The sequence below is a fragment of the Ursus maritimus genome, unplaced genomic scaffold, assembly GCF_017311325.1.
Source record: "Ursus maritimus isolate PB19 unplaced genomic scaffold, ASM1731132v1 scaffold_12, whole genome shotgun sequence".
NCBI classification, from domain to species: Eukaryota; Metazoa; Chordata; class Mammalia; order Carnivora; family Ursidae; genus Ursus; species Ursus maritimus.
In genome coordinates, this window is record NW_024423564.1 from 52,429,284 (window position 1) to 52,453,635 (window position 24,352).

Sequence of the window (24,352 nt, forward strand, 5' to 3'; positions counted from 1 at the left end):
CTTTAAATCGTATGTTACCACACACATACATCCCTATCACTAATGGAAACTACCTAACATTTTTATGCCAATTAGTTGATTATGAATTGTTATTTTCTCCTTCTTGTATTACTGTTTGCTGGTGTAACATTCTCAATCCAACAACTCTATAACTCTTACTGAATGAGGACAATGTTTTCACTGTTATTCTGTAAATCAAAAGTATCCATGCCACGAACAGAATTTTTGGATGCTCCGGTACCAAATCCTTACTTAATGTTCTATGTGGATGAGTCTTATACTAAAGAAAGAAACAAACAAAAAACACTACCGGACCTGATATACAGTAAGTTGCCTAGTCTCTTGTAAAATCTGTTTCCTTACCATGAAATACAATTAAAGGACTAAATTGTGCCTCTCTCAGACATAAGAGAGTAAAATATATAAACTAATAGCTAGTATGCTCTTAGAATAACTGACTTTTTAAAAATGCTATTGAACCGAGGGGGATTTTTTTCCCCTCTGATCAAGTACCCTTTAAAAACGAAGAAGCGGGGGGGGCGCCTGGGTGGCACAGCGGTTAAGCGTCTGTCTGCCTTCGGCTCAGGGCGTGATCCCGGCGTTCTGGGATCGAGCCCCACATCAGGCTCCTCTGCTATGAGCCTGCTTCTTCCTCTCCCACTCCCCCTGCTTGTGTTCCCTCTCTCGCTGGCTGTCTCTATCTCTATCAAATAAATAAATAAAATCTTAAAAAAACCAAAAAAACAAAAAACGAAGAAGGGCGAAAAAATAACAAAAATAAAATAAAAATGAACAAGGGGCACCTGACTGGCTCAGTCAGTAGAGCATGTAACTCTTGATCTCAGGGTCATGAGTTCAAGTCCCATATTGGGTGTAGAGCTTACTTTGGGGGAAAAAAAAAAAAAAAGAACAACAAATACATTATTTGATACCTAAAATAATGGCCATAAAGGAAAAGACTCAAAGTAAAAGAAGTTCCGTAGAAGCTAATATGCTATATTACAGGTACTGTATAAGTATTTTAAAAGTACTATAGAAACACTTTAGAAATATTATAGAAATACTTTTACCAGATCATTATACTAAACAGAGTATTCCGACTAAAATCCTTACATAAAACAACAAAATAAAACAAATCACGGAGAAGTTTAAGGTATATGCAACAAAACAGATATGCAAAACCTGGCCTCTCAAATTCTGAAACACTGTGTATGATCATATTCTGAAAACCATGAGAAGATCTGGCAAAAGCACCTGGTATTAGATAAAATCTTCCATGAAACAACTCATTCCAAAAGGGATAAATTGGCTATAATATTAATCATTGAGGAAAAACTTTCCTAAGATAATGAAGGATGTGGTTAGCCCATGCTTTATCTGTAACTAAATTAACCTGGAAAAATTGTGGTACATGAACTGAGACTATGCTCCAGAAGACTCTCTAAGCATTTCCAAATTGATTTTATACAGTTGATTCTTTCTCTATGATTTATGAATATGTACTTCTAACAGTACATTTATTTTCAGGATGGGTCAAAATATTTCACTATTGAAAAGCCACAACCAGGGCACTGGCTGGTTTGGTAGAGTATGCAACTCTTGATCTCGGGGTTGTAAGTTTGAGCTGCATTTTGGGTGTAGAGGTTACTTAAAAATAAAATGTTCATTTTTTTTTTTAATTTTTAAAATTTTTTAAAGATTTTATTTACCTATTTATTTGAGAGAGAGAGAGCCACACAAGTGGGGCGAGGAGCAGAGGGAGAGGAAGAAACAGACACCCCACTGAGCAGGGAGCCAGACGTGGGGCTTGATCCCAGCACGCTGAGATCATGACCTGAGCTGAAGGCAGACGCTTAACCAACTGAGCCACTCAGGCGCCCCCAAAATAAAACCTTTAAAAAACAAAACAGGGGTGCCTGGATGGCTCAGTCAGTACGTGTCCAACTCTTGGTTTCAGTTCAGGTGGTGTGATCTCATGGGTTGTCAGGCTCTGGGCTCATCAAGGAGTCTGCTGAAGTTCTCTCTCCCTCTCCTTTTGCCCCTCCCTCAAATGTGCACGCTTCTCTCCCCTCTCTAAAATAAAAAAATTTCATTTTTTTACTTCAGAAATCCTTCTTGCCTATGGTTTCAAAGGTCGATAACATTAGTAAATGCTATAAAATATCTTAAATTGCTCTTAACTGATTTTTCTTACTAAGTGAAAGCATGTGTAGTAGATACTTTATTCATAGATTAGATGCTGATTTTACACCATAGGCAGAATGTGGTATTCACTGAACGTTAGGTTAAAGTAGGATATAAAAAGTTAAAAGTTATTATAACTATTCACCTCCTATTCTTAAAAATGGCAAAAAAATTATAGAGAACTTTTCAGAGAAGAGGTTTATGAGGGATTTTGAATGATGTCAAAGCTAGGACTTAAACCAAAGTCTCCATACACCCAAAATGTAAAGTTGTTGATGCTACTGTTACCCTCCTAAGTTAAGTTGATTTATTTAGAGAAAGGACAGATATTATTTTTAAGAATATGAACAGGGGCGCCTGGGTGGCTCAGTCGTTAAGCGTCTGCCTTCGGCTCAGGGCGTGATCCCAGCGTTCTGGGATCGAGCCCCACATCAGGCTCCTCCAATGGGAGCCTGCTTCTTCCTCTCCCACTCCCCCTGCCTGTGTTCCCTCTCTCGCTGGCTGTCTCTCTCTGTCAAATAAATAAATAAAATCTTTAAAAAAAAAAAAAAGAATATGAACAACAAATGCACTGTTATCTGGTACATGGCCCGAAACTCATAAGTTCTTTATTTTACACCTGATGCAAAATATAGAATTTAAGAAGTCCTCATTTTTATTATTTCTCTGGTTTACTGCGAGTCTTAATAATGATAGCTAATACATATGCAATGCTATATATAAGCCAAGCACCATTCCAAGTGTTTCACAAATATTAACCCAAGAATCAGAATTCCAATTGTCATACAGACACATTCCCCTTAGTCTTAGGCTTTATTCTGTTAGGACAAAGAATTCCCTATAGACATGAGACTTTAGCAACTAAAATAGCCATCACCAATTAAGAAACATAATTTTTTAATTACCAATTTTTTTTCTGCATATCATATGCTCAAACTCTTTTGTTTCTGAATTACTTAAATGTTGGAAGTAACTAAATTTCATGTAAGAACAGAAACTTGCATAAACTAGCAGAAACACACTGTTGCACTCACAATTCATTCATTCATTCAAGTTCAAGGATTTGAGTGCCCAATTCAAAAGTCATGTGTCAGGACAATGTTCATGGAGTAAAATATTATGGACATTAAGCCCTTTGTGAAACTTTTACATTGCTTTACCTCTGTCAATTCCAGAGCTTTATTGTAGCCCATTGAGTGCAGAGTTACCCAAAGGTCACGAGGATCTCCTTCTCGATCATTGGCTTCCATTAGATTCAGATCCATAAAGCCCTGTCTTGTTAGTTCATTCTTCTTTGTATCAAAATTGTCTGTTAAAACAACCAAAAGTTTCTTTGTTACGTAGTTTAAGATTGATCTGTTTATTTCAGAGAAAGAGAGAGAGTGAGTGGGGGGGAAGAGCAGAGGGAGAGGAAGAGAGAGAAGCAGACACCCCACCAAGTGCAGACCCCAAAACAGGGCTCCATCCCACGAACCTGAGATCATGACCTGAGCCAAAATCAAGAGTTGGATGCTCAACTGACTGAGCCACCCAGGTGCCCCTCTTATATAATTTTAAAAGTAATACATCTAATAAAAGGCCTATTATATATTATTACTCATAAATATTTATTTTAAAGGGTGCCTTCCTTATGAATCCATGAACAATATAAAAATGGAATGAAAATGGCTCAAAACATGTTAGTGAGATACCATTTCAATTTCCCACAACTCAGCACAAAGCACCATCATACTACATGATTTGGTTTTCAAAAAAATCAGAAGTTATAAATAATGCAAATATATTCCAAAATTAAAGGAAATTGTCATTTTTCTGGGTAAGTCCCAACCTGCTTGCTTATCTAGAGTATATACTGATACATATTTTTAAAAATTAAAATGCTTCATATATGTTTGCAACCTAAACCCAGGAGAACCTGGATGAATTTGACATAATACCCCCAAAACTACTAGTGTTTCAAAAAGGGAGATGTGGATGGTGCCAGGTTTAAGGAGACTGCTATATGCCTAATTACTCTAATTTTAACCAAATTGTCCCCTGTCCTTATTCTGTTGACTGCCCTACAACAAGAAAGATTTTATTTTCCAGCTTCCAATTGTAATATACCCAAGGAAAACAGTACTCTTTGAGATACCTCTTTTGTATGCATTATTGTAAAAAAAGCAGCAGAGACATAACAATTTAAAACTGATTGACTGATTAATAGTTTAATAGTAGTATAATAGATTAATAGTATTAATAGATAAATAGAAAATGTATATAGAGTTTGGAAAGTGACAAAGAACCTTTTCAAGGAAAAAAAAGTAAATGTAGATTACATTAGATCATAGAAACGGTAGCCATTAAACTGGGGGCTGGAGCTACGATGTAATAAAGCAAGATGAAAAAAATAATAATTGATATCGATACAAAGAAATCATTACTTTCAAGAAAAATGTATCTAGATACTGTACTATAGAGACTATCAATAAGTAATCTACTCTTAAAACTTAAAATTCTCAATCCTCCATTACTTTTTAAAAATTCATTAATACCCAACTTCAAGACTTTCTTTAAAGCTATAATACTCAAGACAGTGTGCTAGTGGCAAAAGATTAGACACATAGATCAGTGGAATAGACAGAGAAACCAGAAATAGACCCATACAAATATACTAAACTGATATTTGACAAAGGAGCAAAGTCAATTCAAAGGAGAAAAGATAGTTTTATCAATAAGTGGTGCTAGAACAACTGACATCCACAGGCAAAAAAAAAAATAAATGTAGACAAAGACCTTACATCTTTCACAAAAATTAACTAAAATGGGCCATAGACCAAAAGCACAAATCTATAAAACTTCTGGAAGATAACAGGAGAAAATCTGGGTGACTTTGTGTTTGGCTACATGTTTGTAGATTCAACACCAAAAGCACACAAACCAAAAAGCATGACACATGAAAGGAAAAAATGGTTAAGCAGGACTTCGTTAAAATTAAAAATTACTGCTCTGTGAAAAACACTATTAAAAGAAAAACCACATACTGAGAGAAAATACTTGCAAAACACAGCTGATAAGATTCATATCCAATATATACAAAGAGCTCTTAAAACTCAATAGTAAGAAAATAAACACCTCAGTCAAAAAATGGGCAAAAGATCTGAAAGACACTTCACCAAACAAGATATACAGATGGCAAATAAGCATATGAGAAGATCATATGTCATTAAGGAATTGCAAATTAAAACAACAAGATACACACCTATTAGAATGGCTAAAATCCAAAAACTAACAATACCAAATGCAGACGCTCATTCATTCCTGGTGGGAATACAAAATGGCACAGCCACTTCGGAAGACATTTGGCAGTTCTTTCAAAGTTAAACATAGGTTTATTGTACCAGCAATCACTGAATTGAAATGAATTGAAACAAGTTGAAAATTATATATGCAGAAAAATATGCACAAGTATTTTTGTTATTAAAGATTTTATTTATTTGACAGAGAGAGAACACAAGCAGGGGGAGGGACAGAGGGAGAGGCAGGCTCCTTGCTGAGCAGTGAGTCCAATGCAGGGCTCGGTCCTAGGACCCTGGGATCATGACCTGAGCCGAAGGCAGATGCCTAACCAGTTGACTGAGCCACCCAGGCACCCCTGCACATGCATATTTATAGCAGCTACGTTCATAATTACCAAAAATTCAAAATAACCAACATGCCTTTTAATAGGTGATTGAATAAACAAACTATAGTACCTTCATACAATGGAATTATTACTTAGTGCTAGAAAGAAATAAGCTATCAAGCCAAAAAAAGAAATCTAAATACATACTGCTAAGTGAAAGAAGCCAGTCTGAAAAGGCTACATACTGCATGATACTCCAACAACAACGTACTCTGAAAGAGGCAAATTATAGAGACAGTAAAAAGATCAGTGGTTGCCAGGGGTTTGAAGGGATGAATAGATACATGAGTAGGTAGAACACAAGGGATTTTTAAGGCAATGAAATTATTCTGTATGATACTGTAAATAGCAGGTACATGACATTATACATTTGTCAAAATCCAGCGAACTATACAGCACAATAAAACCCTAATATAAGCTATGGATTTTAGTTAATAAAAACACATCAGTATTGGTTCATCAATTTTAACAAATGCATCAAATTAATGCAAGATGTTAAAAACGGGAAATTTGTAGAGGGTAGAAAAGAAATATATGGGAGATCTAGTTAATCCTTACGTTGAACCTAGAACTGCTCTAAAAACAAAGTCTATTTAAGAAATAATAAAAATTATGGTAACTTTAAGTATAAAAAAGTTTATTAAATTATCTTACAGATAAATAATACATTTTCTTATTATTAAGGAGGATGGATAAAATTAATATTATGTATGACTAGAAAAATAAAATCTTCGAAACTTAAAAAGCCTAATTCTTTGCGGTACTATTAATGTTGGTGAAGGAGACATTCCTTCTAAATCATATTTTAAGTCAACCAGACTTGGGGATTTTTTTGTAGCAGACTATTTAAGGTTCTGGAATTTAACTACCTGGGTGTGAAACTCAGCTGTGAAATTTTCCTGCTGTTTGATCAGGTGACTTACCCTCTTTGATTCTGTCTCCTTATTTGTAAAATGAGAAATAATAGGACATACCTCAGAGAGTTGATGTATAGAAGTACTTCCAACTGGAGGCACCTGGGTGGCTCAGTCGGTTAAGCATCTGACTCTTGACTTCGGCTCAGGTCATGATCTCGACTCAGATCATGATCTCACAGTTGTGAGACTGAGCCCCGCATTGGGCTCTGTGCTGGGTGTGGAGCCTGCTTAAGATTCTCTCTCTCCTTTTCCCCTACCCCTCCCCCACCACTTCTCTAAAAAAAAAAAAGAAGTACTTCCTACTGGTATATGGTAAATTCTCAAAAAATGTTAACTATCAATTCTACCAATGAAATTAAATTATTTTTTTTAAGTAGGCTCCACACGGGACCTGAACTCATGACCCTAAGACTAAGACCTGAGCTGAGATCGAGAGATGGACACTTAACTGACTGAGCCAGCTAGGCTTCCCCAATTTAATCATGAAACTAAAATTTTATTCATCAAAAACTTTACTGTAAGAAAATTCTAATTATGATTCACTATCATTGAATGTGCTCTAGTGCCAACCATAATCAAAAGATTATAGCATTAAAGTTATGATGATTAAATCTTCCTAAAAATATTCTGTGTATTATCAATCTTGTTATTCAAAGTTTAAAAGAAAAAAAAAAAGTTTAACAGTATAAATCAATATGCATTTCTTGTTCCTGATTATACTATATAAACTTTCAGTTAAAAAGAGATCTATTTCTTGCAGGGGACCTGGGTGGCTCAGATGGTTAAGTGTCTGCCTTCAGCTCAGGTCCTGAACTCAGGGTCCTGGCATCAAGCGCTGTGTTGGGTTTCCCTGCTCAGAGGGGAGCCTGCTTCTTCCTCTCCCTCTGCCATTCCCTCAGCTCGTGCTCTCTGGCTCTCTCTCTCTTTGTCAAATAAATAAAATCTTTTTAAAAAAAGAGAGATTTTTGAAAACCTTTGTATTAATAATATTTCTACTTTATTTGCTATTTAGATAGACAGATTTATCAGACTCCCACATGGCTCACCGATTTTGCCAAGCCTAGACCATTTTAAGAACCAAAGGAGTAGGATACCTTACTACCACAGTGATACCAATATGTGAGTTAATCTGTCTCCTGACTGCATTCTGGCCTTCTTATTCTATGATCTATAGTTGGCTATGGCTTTTCGATTTTCCCCTTTGATTTTTCAGTCCTTGCCTTAAATATATAAGTCCTCCCTTCTTCCCAGACTTCTCCTAAGAGATAACAGAATTTGTCTCATCCTTTATTTTTCTTTGCCCATCTTGGCATTTTTGGTTTCCATACGTCCATGAATGTACTTTCTTAATTCAACTCAAACACAAAAAACTAAAGAATTCTTAACATACACAAAGAACTTCCTGGAGGGGCCCCTGGGTGCCTCACCAGGGTAAGCACCTGCCTTTGGCTCAGGTCATGATTCCAGGGTCCCAGGATTGAGCCCCATGTTGGGCTCCCTGTTCAGCGGGGAGACTGCTTCTCCCTCTCCTCCCTGCTCGTCCTCTCTCTCTTGCTATCGCATCTCTCTCTCTCAAATAAATAAATAAAATCTTTAAAAAAAGAACTTCCTGGAAACTGCTTAATTTTTAGTAAAACTCTAGCCTATTAGTTCTTTGCTGCCCTCTCCTGGGCACACTTCAGAGCTCTTGACCATTTCAGTCCCATTAGTATCAAGAGCTGGGACAAAATTTTTTTCCATTCTAAGCTCCAAAGATAATAGGCTAAAAATGAAATTACATTTAAGTAAATGATATTTTCTTTTTACTTAAATACAATACCATCAATTTAAGGAATACAAATGTTTGTGCTTTTATGGTCTATAAACAATGTTATTACTTCAAAAAAAAAAAGATTTTATTTATTTGAGAGAGAGAGAGAGAGGGAGTGCCTGAGCATGAGTGTGAGCAGGAGGGAAGGGCAGATGGAGAGGGAGAAACAGGATCCCTTCTGGGTAGGGAGTGCAATGTGGGGCTCCATCCCAGGACCCTGGGATCATGACGTGAGCTAAAGGTAGAAGCTTAACCGACTGAGCCACCCAGGCACCCCACAATGCTATTACTTTTTAACTGTCCTAATTGCCATAATAATATTCTATGGAGAGGTTTGACATTTTCCTTCTTAAGGATGAAAAGACGTTACATATTTTCTTATATATCCACTAATAAAAAGAAAAGTGCAGGGCGCCAGGGTGGCTCAGTCAGTTAAACAGGCTTACTCGATTTCGGCTCAGGTCATGATCTCAGGGTCGTGGGATCAAGCCCCACATCGGACTCTGCACTCAGCACAGAGTTCGCTTGTTCCTCTCCATTCTCCCACTTGTGTGCTCTCTCTCTCACATAAATAATTAAAATCTTTAAAAAAAAAAACAAAAAACAGGAAAAAGACAAGTGCTTACCACGGCAGACAGCCCAAGCATCTTCATCACATTTCTCACCACTTGTTCTCAATTCAAAAAAATTATATTCTTCAAGGCTTAGGAGACCATTTCCATCTAAATCAATTACTTCAAATATATCTGATAAAGTTGACCTAAAATTACAAAAATAAGAAATTACTTGCCTGCAAGGCAACTAGACTAAAATAAAGTAATATCAAGGCATTAAATAATTTTTGTGAACTTAATGTATCCAGATACACTTCTTACTAAGTCTACTATAAGATAAACAAGCTTCTAAAACAACCATAGTATCTCAACACATAGTAGGACCTCAATGAATAGTAATTCCCTCCTTCTTTTCTCCTTTCTCCAATCTACTTTCTTCTTCCTCTTCTACCAGATATTACTGTATAGATCTAGGATGAGAGAACCACCTAAGTATTTGGATTTCATATTTGACAGTTATCTAAGTAAACAATTCAACTAGCAGGATCTATTTTTAAGGCAGTGCCTGGTCAGGTAGAAATCTGTAGATGTGTGACTAAAGTTGACTTGCCAAATGTGTGGAACCCAGAAATGAATGGCAATCCCAGATCTGTGAATGGAAAATCACTTTCAGATGCCTAGTGAATGAGTTGAGTTATTGAATTAGAATCTGGAGGTAGGGGTGGTGGCTGGCCAAAGGAAAGGATAGTAGACAGGCTACTGATCTATAACCAGTTTAGATGGTATAGTTCTAACCTTAATAAACAAAACTTACCTAAATTCCTTTGTAAGAAATAATTCCCCTGTTTCATCTCTATACACAAGTTGGGCCTCTTCAGTTATTGGTTTTATTTCTTTCCTCAGCCTACAGCCAGTTGTGGAAGGAATTAACCAGTAAATTCCAGGTCCTAGTTCACCAGTCCACCCAAACACCTTTTCTCAAAAGAATTAAAAAACAACCACCACCATGAGTCTTAATGACTTTTGATCTTTCTTCTGAAAGAGAAGCGTTAGAAGTAAATTATCAATATTCACCAACTCTATTACGCTTCTATCAATCTTTTACAGGCTTCAAAATCTTATTAATGGTAGCCCTGGCACAAGCCCATTAGACATAGTTCATAATATATTTTACAAACAAATGCCTAATACTATAATAGGTAAGAAGTCATATAATTTCTAAATCTTCCCCAATAATCTTCAAAAACATTTGTGATGCAAATATCTTCAACAAGAAGCAGAGATCTTAGAATAATTTTTCAGTTACAATTTCCTAGTTTGATTCAAACATAAGTATGTGATTTGTAAATTAGAGTTCAATAACCAAAAGTAAAAATTAAATATATTTCAAGAGTTTACTATTTGTATGAACTAGCCATGTTTGTAAGAGTACAATTATGTAGACAGAAGCACTGGAATTTTACTATTATTTATGTAATACGGACTATAAAACAAGATGGTAGAATCCCAGATAAACCTACCTTATATGAAATTCTTTTCCATCACACAGTATATTTATAGTGAGTGCCAGGACATTTGTACAAGAAATATTTAATTTTCCTGTTTCATAAAAGAAAGTCTAATGGCATCTCCCTATGGACCTTCTAGTTGTGTTCTGGAACCAAACAGCTACCTATAAAACCTAGGGGTTATCTCTGTCAAATACATTAAATCTAAGCATTTTCTCATCGTGTATAACAGCTAAGCAAACAGCTATTTGCCCTTCAGAACAGAATCGCCCTAGGGAATTCTATTCAGTATTTTGTCCAAAAACTTTCAAAATGCAGTAGATCATCCTGGAGACTCATACACAAAATAAAGTTGCTTATCTGAATTCTGGGTTCAGCCCTATTTCTGCCCTCACAAGTCAGAGGAACCATAACCATCCTAAAGTAACCACATCCTATCCTGATACAACAAGTAATCCAATAAAACTAGGGTCATTTTGAAGACTAAAGATTGACCAAATCCCTCCTTGGGAAACCATAATCTTGTAAATTGGCCAGATGTAGGCTGATATTCAAGAGTGAGAAGCAGTTCCTGCTGCTTCCTAAGACATGTTACCCCACAAACTTCCCTTATCTCCACATATAACCTTGAACTGCCACTGCAGATGGCAAATGGAAAGTCTTTCATGGGCACAAAACTCTTCTTAAAGAAAGTAATTGTGAAACTAAAAATAAAACTCCTTGGTAAATATGACATATTACAGAAAAACAGAAGCCAATATAGTAAAAAGGTACATAGAAATTCATTCAAAGTTTATTACAGGCTTGCTATGTACTAGCATTTTTATACATGCAATATCATAAGAAAGTAATTTTATCCAAAACAAAATGGGAAAAGCTATTGCTTTAGACAATGCTTTATCTTGAACTTAACTTTGTAGTCAGTTCTGAAGAAGAGTTTCATCAAAACATTAACTTCTGTCATTTTATTTGTTTCTTGCCTATAACTATTCTTGTCTGTTAGGAAGCCTACAATAAAGACTTTTATACAACATTCCATCAGGGAAATGTTTGTCTGTCGTTGGACCTATATAAAGATTAAATATGATATTGCAGTAAGCCCTTGAATAGTATTATTCCTGTTGTTGTGTAGCAGATGTATTTTGTAGTCCTCATAAAATAAATAGCCACATTTATGTATCTCCCTCACATATTTGGCCTCTGAGTAAATATATAATTAGGAAAGATCAGAACAACCCCACGGGCAACATATAAAATCATTTAAAAGCATTCCTTCCGATCAATCTATTTTTGAACCCTATAATATGAGTCAAGCCTGAGGATAGTAATCTTGAAGTTTTTCTTTTTTGCAGTAGTAGTATAAGAAAGACAAACATCTAAAGCAACTTTTCCAAAGTCTTGAATTGCTTGTATTTAGGGGAAAAATCCACTGGCATCAATCATTTTTATTGCATATAAAAAAATGTTCACATGTGAGGCATCTGGGCATTTAGAGAAGAAGAAAGTGAAGTAAAATGTCACACAACTTATGTTATAAAGCCAAGACTACTAATCAATCCTCAGCTCTTAAACTCAGCAAACAAGAAAAAATCCATCACAATTAATAAGACACATATAATATGCATAGTGCTTAAGTATTGTATATACCCTAATTGGAGGGGAAGATACAAAAGTTAAAAACAAATATAGAAAAACTATTATTTTCCCCAAACTTGAGTTCATATTAGAGTTTTTAATTAAACATTAGGAAATAAATATGTATACTTCTCTATTTCGTAGTTCAGTAAAACACATGAGTTGTAGATTCGCTTGATTCTCATTTTCCTTAAGAATATACAAGGCAGTGTCAACTGATAACCAAGGGGATGGTTTTCCTATAAACAAAAAACCCAAACATCTTAAAATAAGCAATTACTACTTACTCTTTCCTATCTAAAAAAGAAGTTGGTGGTTTCTTCCTTTGGATTTTTTTTTAAATACATAACCCATTTTTATATAGAAACATCATAGCATTTTTAACTATATACTTGCTAGAAATATTGTCTATACCTACTTTCTAAAAAAACATAACTCTTCTTAAATTTATCAGAAAGTTGAGGTTGCAAGGCTACCAAGTAGCCTGAAATCCAAGGAAAAACCAATACTTTCAGGGAGAGATGAGATTCATGCACTAGCTTACCTGTGGAAAGGCACTGGAGGAAAAGATGTTAGACACCATCTCTGTGCTGGCAACACTATAATTTATATCTCCAGCTAGAACCTTTTCTTTGAACTTTAGACCCATATAATCAACTGCCTACTTCACATTTTCACTTGAATTTCTATGTCTAAAACTGACCTTCCCCTTAAAAAAAAAACTGTCCATCTATATTCTTCTCTGAGTCTCTATAAATAGTAACTTATCCCTCCAGTTGCCATGCTTCCAATCAAGCCAAAAATCTTGAAATCATCTTTAACTTTTTTCTTCTCTCCCATATGACAGCCAATCTTCAGGAAATCCTGTGGCTTAACCTTCAAAATATATCCAGGATCTCTACTTCTTATCACTTTTACATTTCTGGTTCAAAGCATCATCAGTACCCTCCTAGAAGTCTGCAATAGCACCATAGCTGGACCCCTTGCATTCTCAGGTCCCCTTTAATCTTTTTCCAACATAGCAACCTGACTGCTCTTGTTAAAATATGTCAGATTATGTCCTGTCTCTACTCAAAATTGTCTCATGGAGTTGAGAGTTTTTGAATAATGTTGCTCCCACCCTAACAATAAGAAACAGTACACGAACTAGAAAATCATAATTTTTTTCTTGAACTCATCAGAGCTAAGGTCTCAGGGCAACCAAGTAGTCTGAAATCCAAGAAAATACACACCCTCCCAAGAAGAGATGAGATGCAAGCACTGGCTTATCTGTGGTGCAGCACAGAAGACAAGATGTCAGGCACCATATAAGCGGAAAAAGAAAAGAGAGAGCAGAAGAGATATTTGAAGAAATAAAGATGGAAAATTTTTCTAAAAATAATGAAAGACAGTAGTGAAAAATCCAAGCAGAATAAATACAAACACCACAATAATACATCAACAAGAAAAACAAAAGCACCTAGACACATATTCAAACAGTTGTAAATTAAAGATAAAGAGAAAATCACGAGGGCAGCCATGGGAAAAATCCTCCTAAGGTTCCTCCCTTCTCTCAGAAGCCCAAGTTTTCATTATGGCAAAAACAAACCAACAAACAAAATCAGCTCTACCCGATTTTGTCCTGGTTCCATCCTGTCTTCATCTCCTACTTCATTCCTTCATTCTCCTACCGCATTCTAGCCATTTTAGTCACCTTGCTGTTCTTCTAACACCAGGCACACTCTCACCTCAGAGCCTCTGACAGAGTATTCCCTCTATGTGGAATGCTCTGCCACCTTCACTCTTCACCACTCTGCACCCATCCCTTCCACCAGCCCTACATTCACAAAGCTTACTCCCTTGCCTTCTGTGGAAGAGTGTAGAAATGGCTGCCCTCTCTGTATTCACATCACATTGCAATGTGACTGCAGCTCCTCCATCAAGAAATCAAGTCTATTTCTCTATCTTATAAATCTGGACTTGCCTTATTACTTGCTGTGAACAACAGAATGTAGCAAAAGTAATGTGCCAGTTCTGAGCCCAAGCCTCAGGAAGCCCTAAGTGCTTCTGCTTTTTCTTTGAGATCCCTGTTACACCAAGAGAACAAGTCCAGGCTAACTCACTAGAAGGTAAGAGATTATATGGGGCAGAGTCAAGTTGTCCAGCTGAGATCTCATACAGAGACAGCCCAGCCAAGACCAGTAAAGCCAGCAATGAGCTAACCTGCAGCTGGTCACAGAGGCATGAGAGAGTCTTATAGAGAAGAGCAAAGTTGAGCTCAAAACAAAATAACTATCTAGCAAACCTGCTTACAAGTGAAAATTGTTTGTTTTAAGCCACTGAGTTTTGGGGTAATTTGTTACAAAGCAGTTGATAATTGATACGCCTCTTTCAAAGTCTTTGCTCAAATGTCAACTTCTTAATGAAGCATACACTAACCACTCCATTTCAATGGCAACTCATATTCCCTCAACATTCACAATGCCCTATCCCTCTCTATTTTTCCCATAGGACTTATCACTTTCTAACATACCCTATCATTTACTATTTATTATGTTTATTATTTATTGTTAGTTTCCCCCACTAGAATGTAAGTTCATAAGGACTTGACATATAAGGTCCTCAATAAATAATTAATAAATAAGTGAATAAAGGATCTTCATGAGAATATGGAGAATTAACATCTGCATTGAATATACAGGCCTATCTTGATACCTTTATCTGAAAAAATGATTACTGTAATTGTCACTTAAAAGTGTCAACCACCAAATGTTTTAAGTATCCTATAAGATATACAGTGAAAATTTTTGGAATCTCTACTTTAGGAAGCAAAAAGAATGAAGTGGGGAAGAATCCTCTAGTAATAAAATAAACATTTTCTTATTATGTAAACACAATAAAAGAAAAAGAAAAATTGATACTTAGAACAAACAACATTAAAAGAGTATTTAGGGAAAGCACCCTTATAGACATTTTCACTAATTAAAAATATAATAACCATTTTAGACACTACGGGATTAATTTGTATCTAGCATTTATATACAAAAAAAGAATATTATCATGAATGCAAAGATTATTAATAAAGGTTGTTTAAGTCATATGACATAGGACTTTGAAGGTATAAAAAAAATGTTTGCAGTTCATACTGCCCCAAATTATGTTCCTATAGAACTTCTCTTTTTTTTTTTTCCTATAGAACTTCTCTTAAACATATTAATTTTAAAAATTGACAAATGGAAAAGCTAAAAATTAATTAGTAAATAAAAAGTTAACTCTATGTCATGAAGAAACCAGGGTACACTTCGTTGTTTTTAAATAAATTAAAATGAAGCATGCTTTAAACATAATGAAAAGCAACTTAAATACTTTGTAAGATATGCTAACACAAAGTATAAACTAATGCTTTCTTTCTTGAAGTATATGTAACCATGTTTCTTAGGTAGATTATTTCCTTTACTGAGGCTACCAAACATTTACATAAGCATTTTCAGAGGGCATAAATTGAAATTTCAAAATGAAAAACTTAAACTTGCCTTCAACTTGACTCAGGTTTAACGGTTTAATTGTTAGATAAACCATGGATCTCTGAGCTATTTGCATCCTATACTGATGACTAATGATTTCACCATCTTCTTCTAAGAAAAAGCAACCTTTCGATTGTACACATTGCCACTCCTGAAATGAAGGAAAAAAAATTTTTTTTCAAACACTTATTAAAAGTTTCCAGCATGCACAGTGATAAAGAGAAACCTGAGGAGGATATAAAAGAAATGTTAAAGAGAGTCATTGGCCTCCAGTAATTTGCATCATTAAGAGGTAAAACAACAAACGGAAACCGGCCTAACACAATTCAATTATAATTGACAGTAGTACATGGTTAGAACAAGAAAATAATCACATGTGCAAAATAATAACTCCAGTTCCTAAAATAATCCCTGGCACACTGTAGGTATTCAATAGTGTCTGACTGATGGGGGGGTGGACATCGATGTAAACTGAGAGGGCAATCTATGAACCATATCTTCAAGGATTAGCAGAATTTAGATCATGAAAAGCTAGGAAAAGACATAATGGAAAAAAGAAATAAGAAAAATGAAGTTCATGAGAGTGGGAGAAGTACTGAAACGGAGTAATAAATAAAAATACTGCTACAGGGGCACCTGGGTGGCTCAGTTGGTTGAGGGTCCAGGTCTTGGTTTTGGCTCAGGTCATCTCATGGGTCATGGGATCAAGGACCCTTCTCACCTCCCACTCTGAGTCAGGCTCCACGCTCAGCGGGAAGTCTGCTTGAGGATTCGTTCCCTCTGCCCCTCCCACCACTCATGCTCTCTCTCTCAAATAAATACATAAATATTTTCTTAAAATGCTGTCACAATAATTAGGGCAGGATTTGTACTTGGAACATAGTAAAAATGACTAAGGACCACTAAAACTGATGAAAGGAAAGGTGATGACTTTGTATTTAAAAAGTTAAAATAGGGGCGCCTGGGTGGCGCAGTCCTTAAGCGTCTGCCTTCAGCTCAGGGCGTGATCCCAGCGTTATGGGATCAAGCCCCATGTCAGGCTCCACCCCTGGGAGCCTGCTTCTTCCTCTCCCACTCCCCCTGCTTCTGTTCCCTCTCCCACTGGCTGTCTCTGTCATGTCAAATAAATAAATAAAATCTTTAAAAAAAAAAAAAAGTGAAAATAAAATGTAAAGTATATGACAGGCAAGATAACTGTTCCAAGTCCAAGTAACTAAAAGAACACTAAAAGTTTTACCGCTATAGCAAAATGCTCATAAACATCAGTTTTGAGAAAGACTTTCTATACGATTAGTTCTGCTATTTCTGGTTAGCCAAATCCCTTCTGGTCGAAACTAGTAGGTCTGGGATCTCTTAAATAGAATTAAATAAAACTCGAAGATGATGCCACATGCAGAAAGTAAAAAATTCTCCAATGAAGATATGAGAAATTGTGCCATTGCCATAAATGTGTACAAAAAATGCTCAATTTATCATTAGTAGGCTTGTCTACCTATAATGTGAAACATATTTCTGTTCTATTCCTAATGACTTCCAAATATATTTATAAGGTTTTGAAATGACTTTATAAAAAAGCATTTTGAAAAATTATCTGGAAGGATATTTAAATAATAAGCTCAAGGCTTTAATCATATTAAGAAAGCTGAAAAGGGGGCGCCTGGGTGGCACAGCGGTTGAGCGTCTGCCTTCGGCTCAGGTCGTGATCCTGGCGTTGTGGGATCGAGCCCCACATCAGGCTCCTCCGCTATGAGCCTGCTTCTTCCTCTCCCACTCCCCCTGCTTGTGTTCCCTCTCTCGCTGGCTGTCTCTCTCTCTGTCGAATCAATAAATAAAATCTTTAAAAAAAAAAAAGAAAGCTGAAAAGGTATGCATTAGCTGTATACAATAATATAAAAAATACTAGTAATCCATTATAGAATTATCTGCAATGGCACTAAAAAGGCAAGAATAAACATAATTTACATTGAGAATGATTTCTCACCCATTTTTTAAAGGCTAAATAATCCTAACATGTATTTATATATCATTTTTCTATTGTATAAATGGTAACTATTTTCATATTTTATATTATTTTCATAGCACCAAAATACATTTAAAACTAGAAATTTAGAAATAGGGGAAAAAATCTCTATAATTCTACCATCTTAGTTTGATCTCTATGTCATCCTTCCTAAGGGTTGGCCTTACATAAAAACCTATTTTTTACATTCTAATTAACATTATTTTATGTTGTATCTTCTCTATTTAATGTTATATCCAAAATATTTTGCTACTGAAAAAGAAGAACAAAGTTGGAGGACTTACACGTCCTGATTTCAAAACTCATTTTAAAGCTACAGTAATCAAAACAGTGTGATAGTGGCATAAAGACAAATATATAGACCAATGGAATAGACAGACAGCACAGACATAAACTCTCACGTACATGATCATGTAATTTTCAACAAGCATGCTAAGACCAGGGGCACCTGGGTAGTTCAGTCGGTTAAGCCCCCGACTCTTGGTATTGGCTCAGGTCATAGTCTTGGGATCCTGAGATCTAGCCCGGTGTCAGGTTCCGCGCTTTGCTCAGAGTCTGCTTATCCCTCTCCCTTCCCCTATATCTACCCATCACTTGCCCGCATGCATGCTCTGTCTTGAAAATAAATAAATATATAAAATCTTAAAAAAAAAAAAAAAAGGATGCTAAGACCATTCAATGGGAGAAAGGACAATCTGGTCAACAAATGAAGCTGGGAAATCTGGATATCCAAGTGCAAAATAATTAATTTGAACTCCCACCTTATACCATATATGAAAATTAACACAAAATAGTTCAAAGACCTAAATGTAAGTACTGAAACAATAAAATTCTAAGACAAAAACATAGTAGAAAGGCTTCATGACATTGGATTTGGCAATGATTTCTTGGATCTGACACCAAAAACACAGGCCAGGAAAAAATATATATAGACAAACTAGACTTCATCAAAATTAAAAAACTTTGTGCATCAAACTACACTATCAACAACAATGAAAAAGCAGCCCACCGAATGGGAGAAAATATTTGCAATCATGTACCTGAAAATGGATTAATATCCAGAATATATTAAAAACTCTTATAACTCAACAAAACCCCAAAAAACCCAATTAAAAAATGGCCATAAGACTTGAATAGACATTTCTCTGAAGAAGATACCAGATGGCCAATAAGCACATGAAAAGATGCTCAACATCACAACATTAGGGAAATGCAAATCAGAACAACCACAATGAGCTACCACTTAATACCCAATAGGATAGCTATTAAAAAAACAAAAACAAAACCCAAAAACACAGAAAATAACAAGTGCTGACAAGGATGTAGAGAAATTGGAACTCTTGTGCATCGCTGGTAGGAACGTGAAATGTGAAGCCACTGTGGAAAAGTTTGTCAGTTCCCCCCAAAATTAAACATAGAATTACTATATGATCCAGCAATTCCATTTCTGGATATATATTGAAAAAAGAGACTCAAACAGATATTTGTACAACCATCTTCATAGCAGCATTATTCACAACAGCTAAATGATGGAAAGAATCCAAATGTCTACTGATGAATGAATGGATGAACAAAATGTGGAATATACATACAATGGAATATTATTCAGCCTTAAAAGGGAATAAAATTCTAACATATGCTGCACATGGATAAACCTTGAAGACATTATGCTAAGTGAAGTAGGGCAGACACAAAAGGACAAATACTGTATGATTCCACTTATATGAGGTATCTAGATTAGTTAAATTAAGAGACAGAAAGTAGAGCACTATTTGCCAAGAGTGAAAAGAGGAGGAAATTGGGAGTTATTGCTTAATGGGTAAAGAGATTCAGTTGGGGATGATGAAAAAGTTCTGGAGATGGATAGTGGTGATGGTTGCACAACAATGTGAATATATTTAATGCACAGAACCATACAATTAAAAGTGGTTAAAATGGTAAATTTCATGTTATGTATATTTTGCCACAATAAAAAACATTTTGCTAAGCAATATTTAGTTTTTTCAATTTAACTGGTTCTATAATTACCCATTGAGTTGGTATACCATTACTTACTTACTTCTAAAATGTTTGATATCTAGGTCATTTCTAATTTCTCATCAGTATAAATAATAATAAAATGAAGACTACTTTGTCTAAATGCTTTTCCTTTCATGAATAATATCCGTCAAAAGAACTTCTAGGCCAAAAGTATGCACATTTTAAGGCTAATGACATGTATTACCATATTGCTTTGTAAAACAGTGATCCAATCTTACAATACCACCAACAATGTATAATGTAATAATTTTGCCACTACCATAACTTGGTCAGTAGTGTTATCATTTAAAAAATTGGGTTGGGATGGTGCCTGGGTGTCTCAGACAGTTAAGCATCCCACTCTTGGTTTGGGCTCAGGTCATGATCTTGGGGTCCTGGGATGGAGCACCGCATTGGGCTGTGCACTCAGTGGGGAGTCTGCTGGAGATTCTCTCTCCTTCTGTCTCCTTCTACCCCTCCCCCAGCTCATGTTCTCTCTGTCTCTCGAATAAATAAATAAATAAATCTTAAAAAAAGAAAAAAACAACTGGGTAATAGTGGAGAATGATTTGTTAAGCAAGGTTTGGGTACATAAAATATTCATTATAGTATTCCACATATTTTTGTATATGTTATTATATCAATTTTTGTATCAATTTATGCAATAAAATGATATAATAATTAAAATGGTATTGTAACAACTTTTGCATTATTTTGAATTTCTCCAATTACTAGCAAGGTAGGACTTTTCCCCATGTGTTTATTATTTTTGTCTCCTTTTTTGTGAACTGCCTATTCATCCTTTATTTTCATAAGTCTATCAAAGACTTGGTATTTTTATTACATATTTTAATAAATTCTTTTGACTGTTTTAGATAATGACCACCCTTTTATGCTTTGATGTATGTATTTTCTCTGTTTCCTTTTATTTTAGTTTTGGTTACTTTTCAACTTACATAAGTTTTCCATTTTTATATTCATCTTTTCTTTGGAAATGTCTTCTTAAACTGAATTTTAAGAAATTACCATTATTGCTGAACTATTACTCAAGCTTTTGGTTAGTCATTAATCACAAGCACTGTCACACCTTTGGGGTATAAAAGATATGTGCTTTTAATTCTGAGAAATTAAAATGTGACCTTAATTTATTGGAATTCATCTTTGTAAGTATACTGCCCATGACAGAAATGAGTCATTATATATGATATTTCAACAACATCCCTATGAGGCAATAAGGGGTAGATATAAATTAGTCATTTTAATAAACAGAGAAATTAACGTACCCAGAGGTTATATAGAATCTGAATTTTACAAGGAGTTTATAGAAATATGAGGTCTACAGCCTTAGACTTTTGGATCAATGCTTCTACCATTAGATCATATTTCCAAACAAAATATACTCTGGGTACTTAAATTCAAAATTTGTATAACTCAATGAGGCTCAAAAGGGGGCTTGAGCCAAAAGTTCAACTATTGATGATGAGTAAGAGTATATACAGATTTTCATTTAGCCTCCCTGTAAATCCCTTGGATGGGAATATATTAAGGACTAACAACAGATGCTGACATTATTTCAAAGCCAATTGGCTGTGGTATAATCAACATGACCCTGGAAGATGACAATTGTTACAGAGGAGAAAGGAAAGATACACTCACACTTGTAAATTTAGACAAGTTACCATTTGAGACAGTTTGAATTAAGATTCTGACATCAAATGAAAAACATGTTTTCCTTTCAAATCAATTTTGACTATAGCATTATCAAATGGAATTTCATCTAAAATATTTTATGAATATGTTTATAGTCACCCATCTGGAATGGTAAGGGATACTAGTTTAGAATTATAAAATATTTAAGGTGGAAGAAGTCTAAAAAGCAATCCAGTCCAGACTTCTCTTTTGATTGATGGAAGTCTGAAAAATAAAGGAATGTACTTGTCAAAATTCTCCTTGATTGCAGAACCAAAGCTGGACCTTCGTCTCCTTTCTCTCCAAACTACCACCTATATTCAAAATTCTGTTCTTCTTCATATTTAAATATCTGCCACGATTTTTCCAAAATCTGGTATTTAAATAAAGCTCATGTTAAAAAGAAAAAGCTCATGTTATGAAATTCCTATAATAAAGTATGAGAAAGCATTATCGTTTGGAATTATACTGAAGTGTTAATTAGGGGCACCTGGGTGGCTCAGTTGGTTAAGTGTCTGCCTTTGGCCAGGTCATGATCCCAAGGTCCTGGGATCGAGCCCTGCTCAGTGAAGACTCTGCTTCTCCCCCCACCCCTCCTCCTCCCCCTACTCATGCTCTTCCCCCACTCAAATAAATAAAATCTTTTTAAAAAAAGGATAAACATAATTATTTGGGTTCTTTACTGAAAAATGCAGATTTTAGTAGCTGGAAAATTTCTATTTAATCATGGGTGTTGCAGCCCCCTCCTCCACAGTTAATAAAGTGTTTAAACAAACTAAAAAATACAGGTGTACCTCGGAGATATTGTAGGTTTTGTTCCAGACCACTACAATAAAATGACTATCACAATAAGCAAGTCAAACAAATTTTTTGGTTTCCCAGTGCATAAAAAAGTTAGTTATGTTTACACTATACTATCGTTTATTAAGTGTGCAATAGCATTGTCTAAAAAAGAATGTATGTACCTTAATTAAGGATATTGCTAAATTTTTTATTGCTAAAAAATACTAACCATCATTTAAACTTTCAGCAAGTCATGATCACTGATCACAGATAACCAACCATAACAAATATAATAATGAAAAGTTTAAAATACTGAGAGAATTACCAAAATGTGACACAGAGATACAAAGTGAGCAAATGCTGCTGAAAAAATGGTACCAACAGATTTGTTTGACACAGGGTTGCCACAAACCTTCAACTAAAAATAAAATGCAGGGGTGCCTGACTGGCTCAGTCAGAGGAGTGTGTAACTCTAAATCTTGGGGTCGTGAATTTGAGCTCCATGTTGGATGTAGAGATTACTTAAATGAATGAATAAAAACTTAAAAAGAATGCATTTTCTTGAGGTGCAAAAAGGGAATCACAATAAAATGAGTATGCCTATATTGCATGTTGCCGGTACACTGCTAGTGAACATAGTATGTGACATTTGAGAAACTCAAAGATGGAAGAATTTTTCCATGTGCTTATGTACTTTTGGGGGGCAGTGCATGGGCTGACAGGAGATGCCTTTAGCTGGGGAGTGAGTTAAGCTTTATTACTGGAGGTCTTTCCTAAATTCCAGTTTTAAAAAAAGTACAGGAAAGGAATTTATAAGTTTCCTAGGAAAGACAGCCAACCTAGATACTATAATACATGGTTAAGAAGGCTGGAAAATGGTGGAACAACAGCTATTATAAAACAGAAATAAGACAAATGCCACATTACTTATATCAAACAAACTTCAATGTAATAATCAGGTTACTTTTAATACTAAATAATGGCATTACTAGAAGAATTTGTAGATCTCTTGCTTAAAAGGAAGCATTCAAATTCTTAAGAGCTGCCAGAGTTATTAAAAACACAATGCTTACTTAACTGAAATTTCTTTTAAAACAAACAGATTTTCAATCACACAAAGCTTTTCCTGTAGAACCTAGACTAAAATGTTATGAATTAAAAGAAAAAAGTACTGATAAGTGGCTGGCTCATTCAAATAAATCAATTTGAAAGGATTATAGATTAAGTTGACAGTTTGAGTATTATGAGAAAAATGGAAGGAGGCTGAGTTTTTAAAACAATTTTAGAACGACAGTGCAAGAAATTCTATGTGTGATACAGTTTTTAACAATATAAAGCAGAAAAAAATAGTAGCTTGTAATTCTTATGCAGGGCATAAGGTGGTGCTATATTCTACCAATTCAGATAAATTCATACAATAGGAAAAAGAACTGTTAATCCATTTGTCATACACAAATTTTACTTATTTTCATTCACAATGTATAAGGAAATGCTGAAAAGAAGCACAAATTAAAAATAGTTGAGTTGGAAATTCTACTTATCAAAAGACTTAAATGTATCATAAAGTTACATTTTTCTTGGAACACTGTAGAGAATGTAATCTGTTTTGACATACAACTCTATATTATTAAAGTTTTAGGTGAGGTAGAATTATTGAGCAGTAGATCTAGCATAGACTTAAAGGAATTTATATGGATTGACATCTAACTGACAAGTTGAATAGATCATCATTTTGAAAATATGAGGAATTTTGTGACAAAATTATTTGGAGCCTTCACAAAAATTTAGACAACCACTTCTACTTTAAAATGTTTACATTTGTATTGTTATATACATAGACATATATAAAACAAATATGTTATACAACATATTATACCCAACATATACATATGTTATATAACATTTGTGTTTTATATAATACATACACACATAATTAAAACACATTGTATTTATACAATACATATACACATAATTAAAACACATTGTATTTGTACAATACATACACACATATTTAAAACCTCTAGGAGTCTGGATATAGGAAGTATTGCATCTCTAGAGTTTACAAC

At 34.9% G+C, this 24,352-nt stretch overlaps 1 protein-coding gene across 1 annotated transcript in view; it reads right to left on the reverse strand.

Annotated features, from left to right (window-relative positions):
- The window catches only part of EFCAB7 (EF-hand calcium binding domain 7), a 41,163-nt gene that overhangs the window by 5,192 nt on the left and 11,619 nt on the right, over nucleotides 1-24,352 (reverse strand). Inside the window, exons 7-11 of the mRNA XM_008690787.2 lie at nucleotides 15,785-15,926; nucleotides 12,402-12,511; nucleotides 9,944-10,101; nucleotides 9,202-9,335; nucleotides 3,345-3,493 (exon numbers count right to left, since the gene is read on the reverse strand). Coding sequence (XP_008689009.2) covers nucleotides 3,345-3,493; nucleotides 9,202-9,335; nucleotides 9,944-10,101; nucleotides 12,402-12,511; nucleotides 15,785-15,926 — 693 coding nt within the window. The remainder of the gene's footprint in view (nucleotides 1-3,344; nucleotides 3,494-9,201; nucleotides 9,336-9,943; nucleotides 10,102-12,401; nucleotides 12,512-15,784; nucleotides 15,927-24,352) is intronic.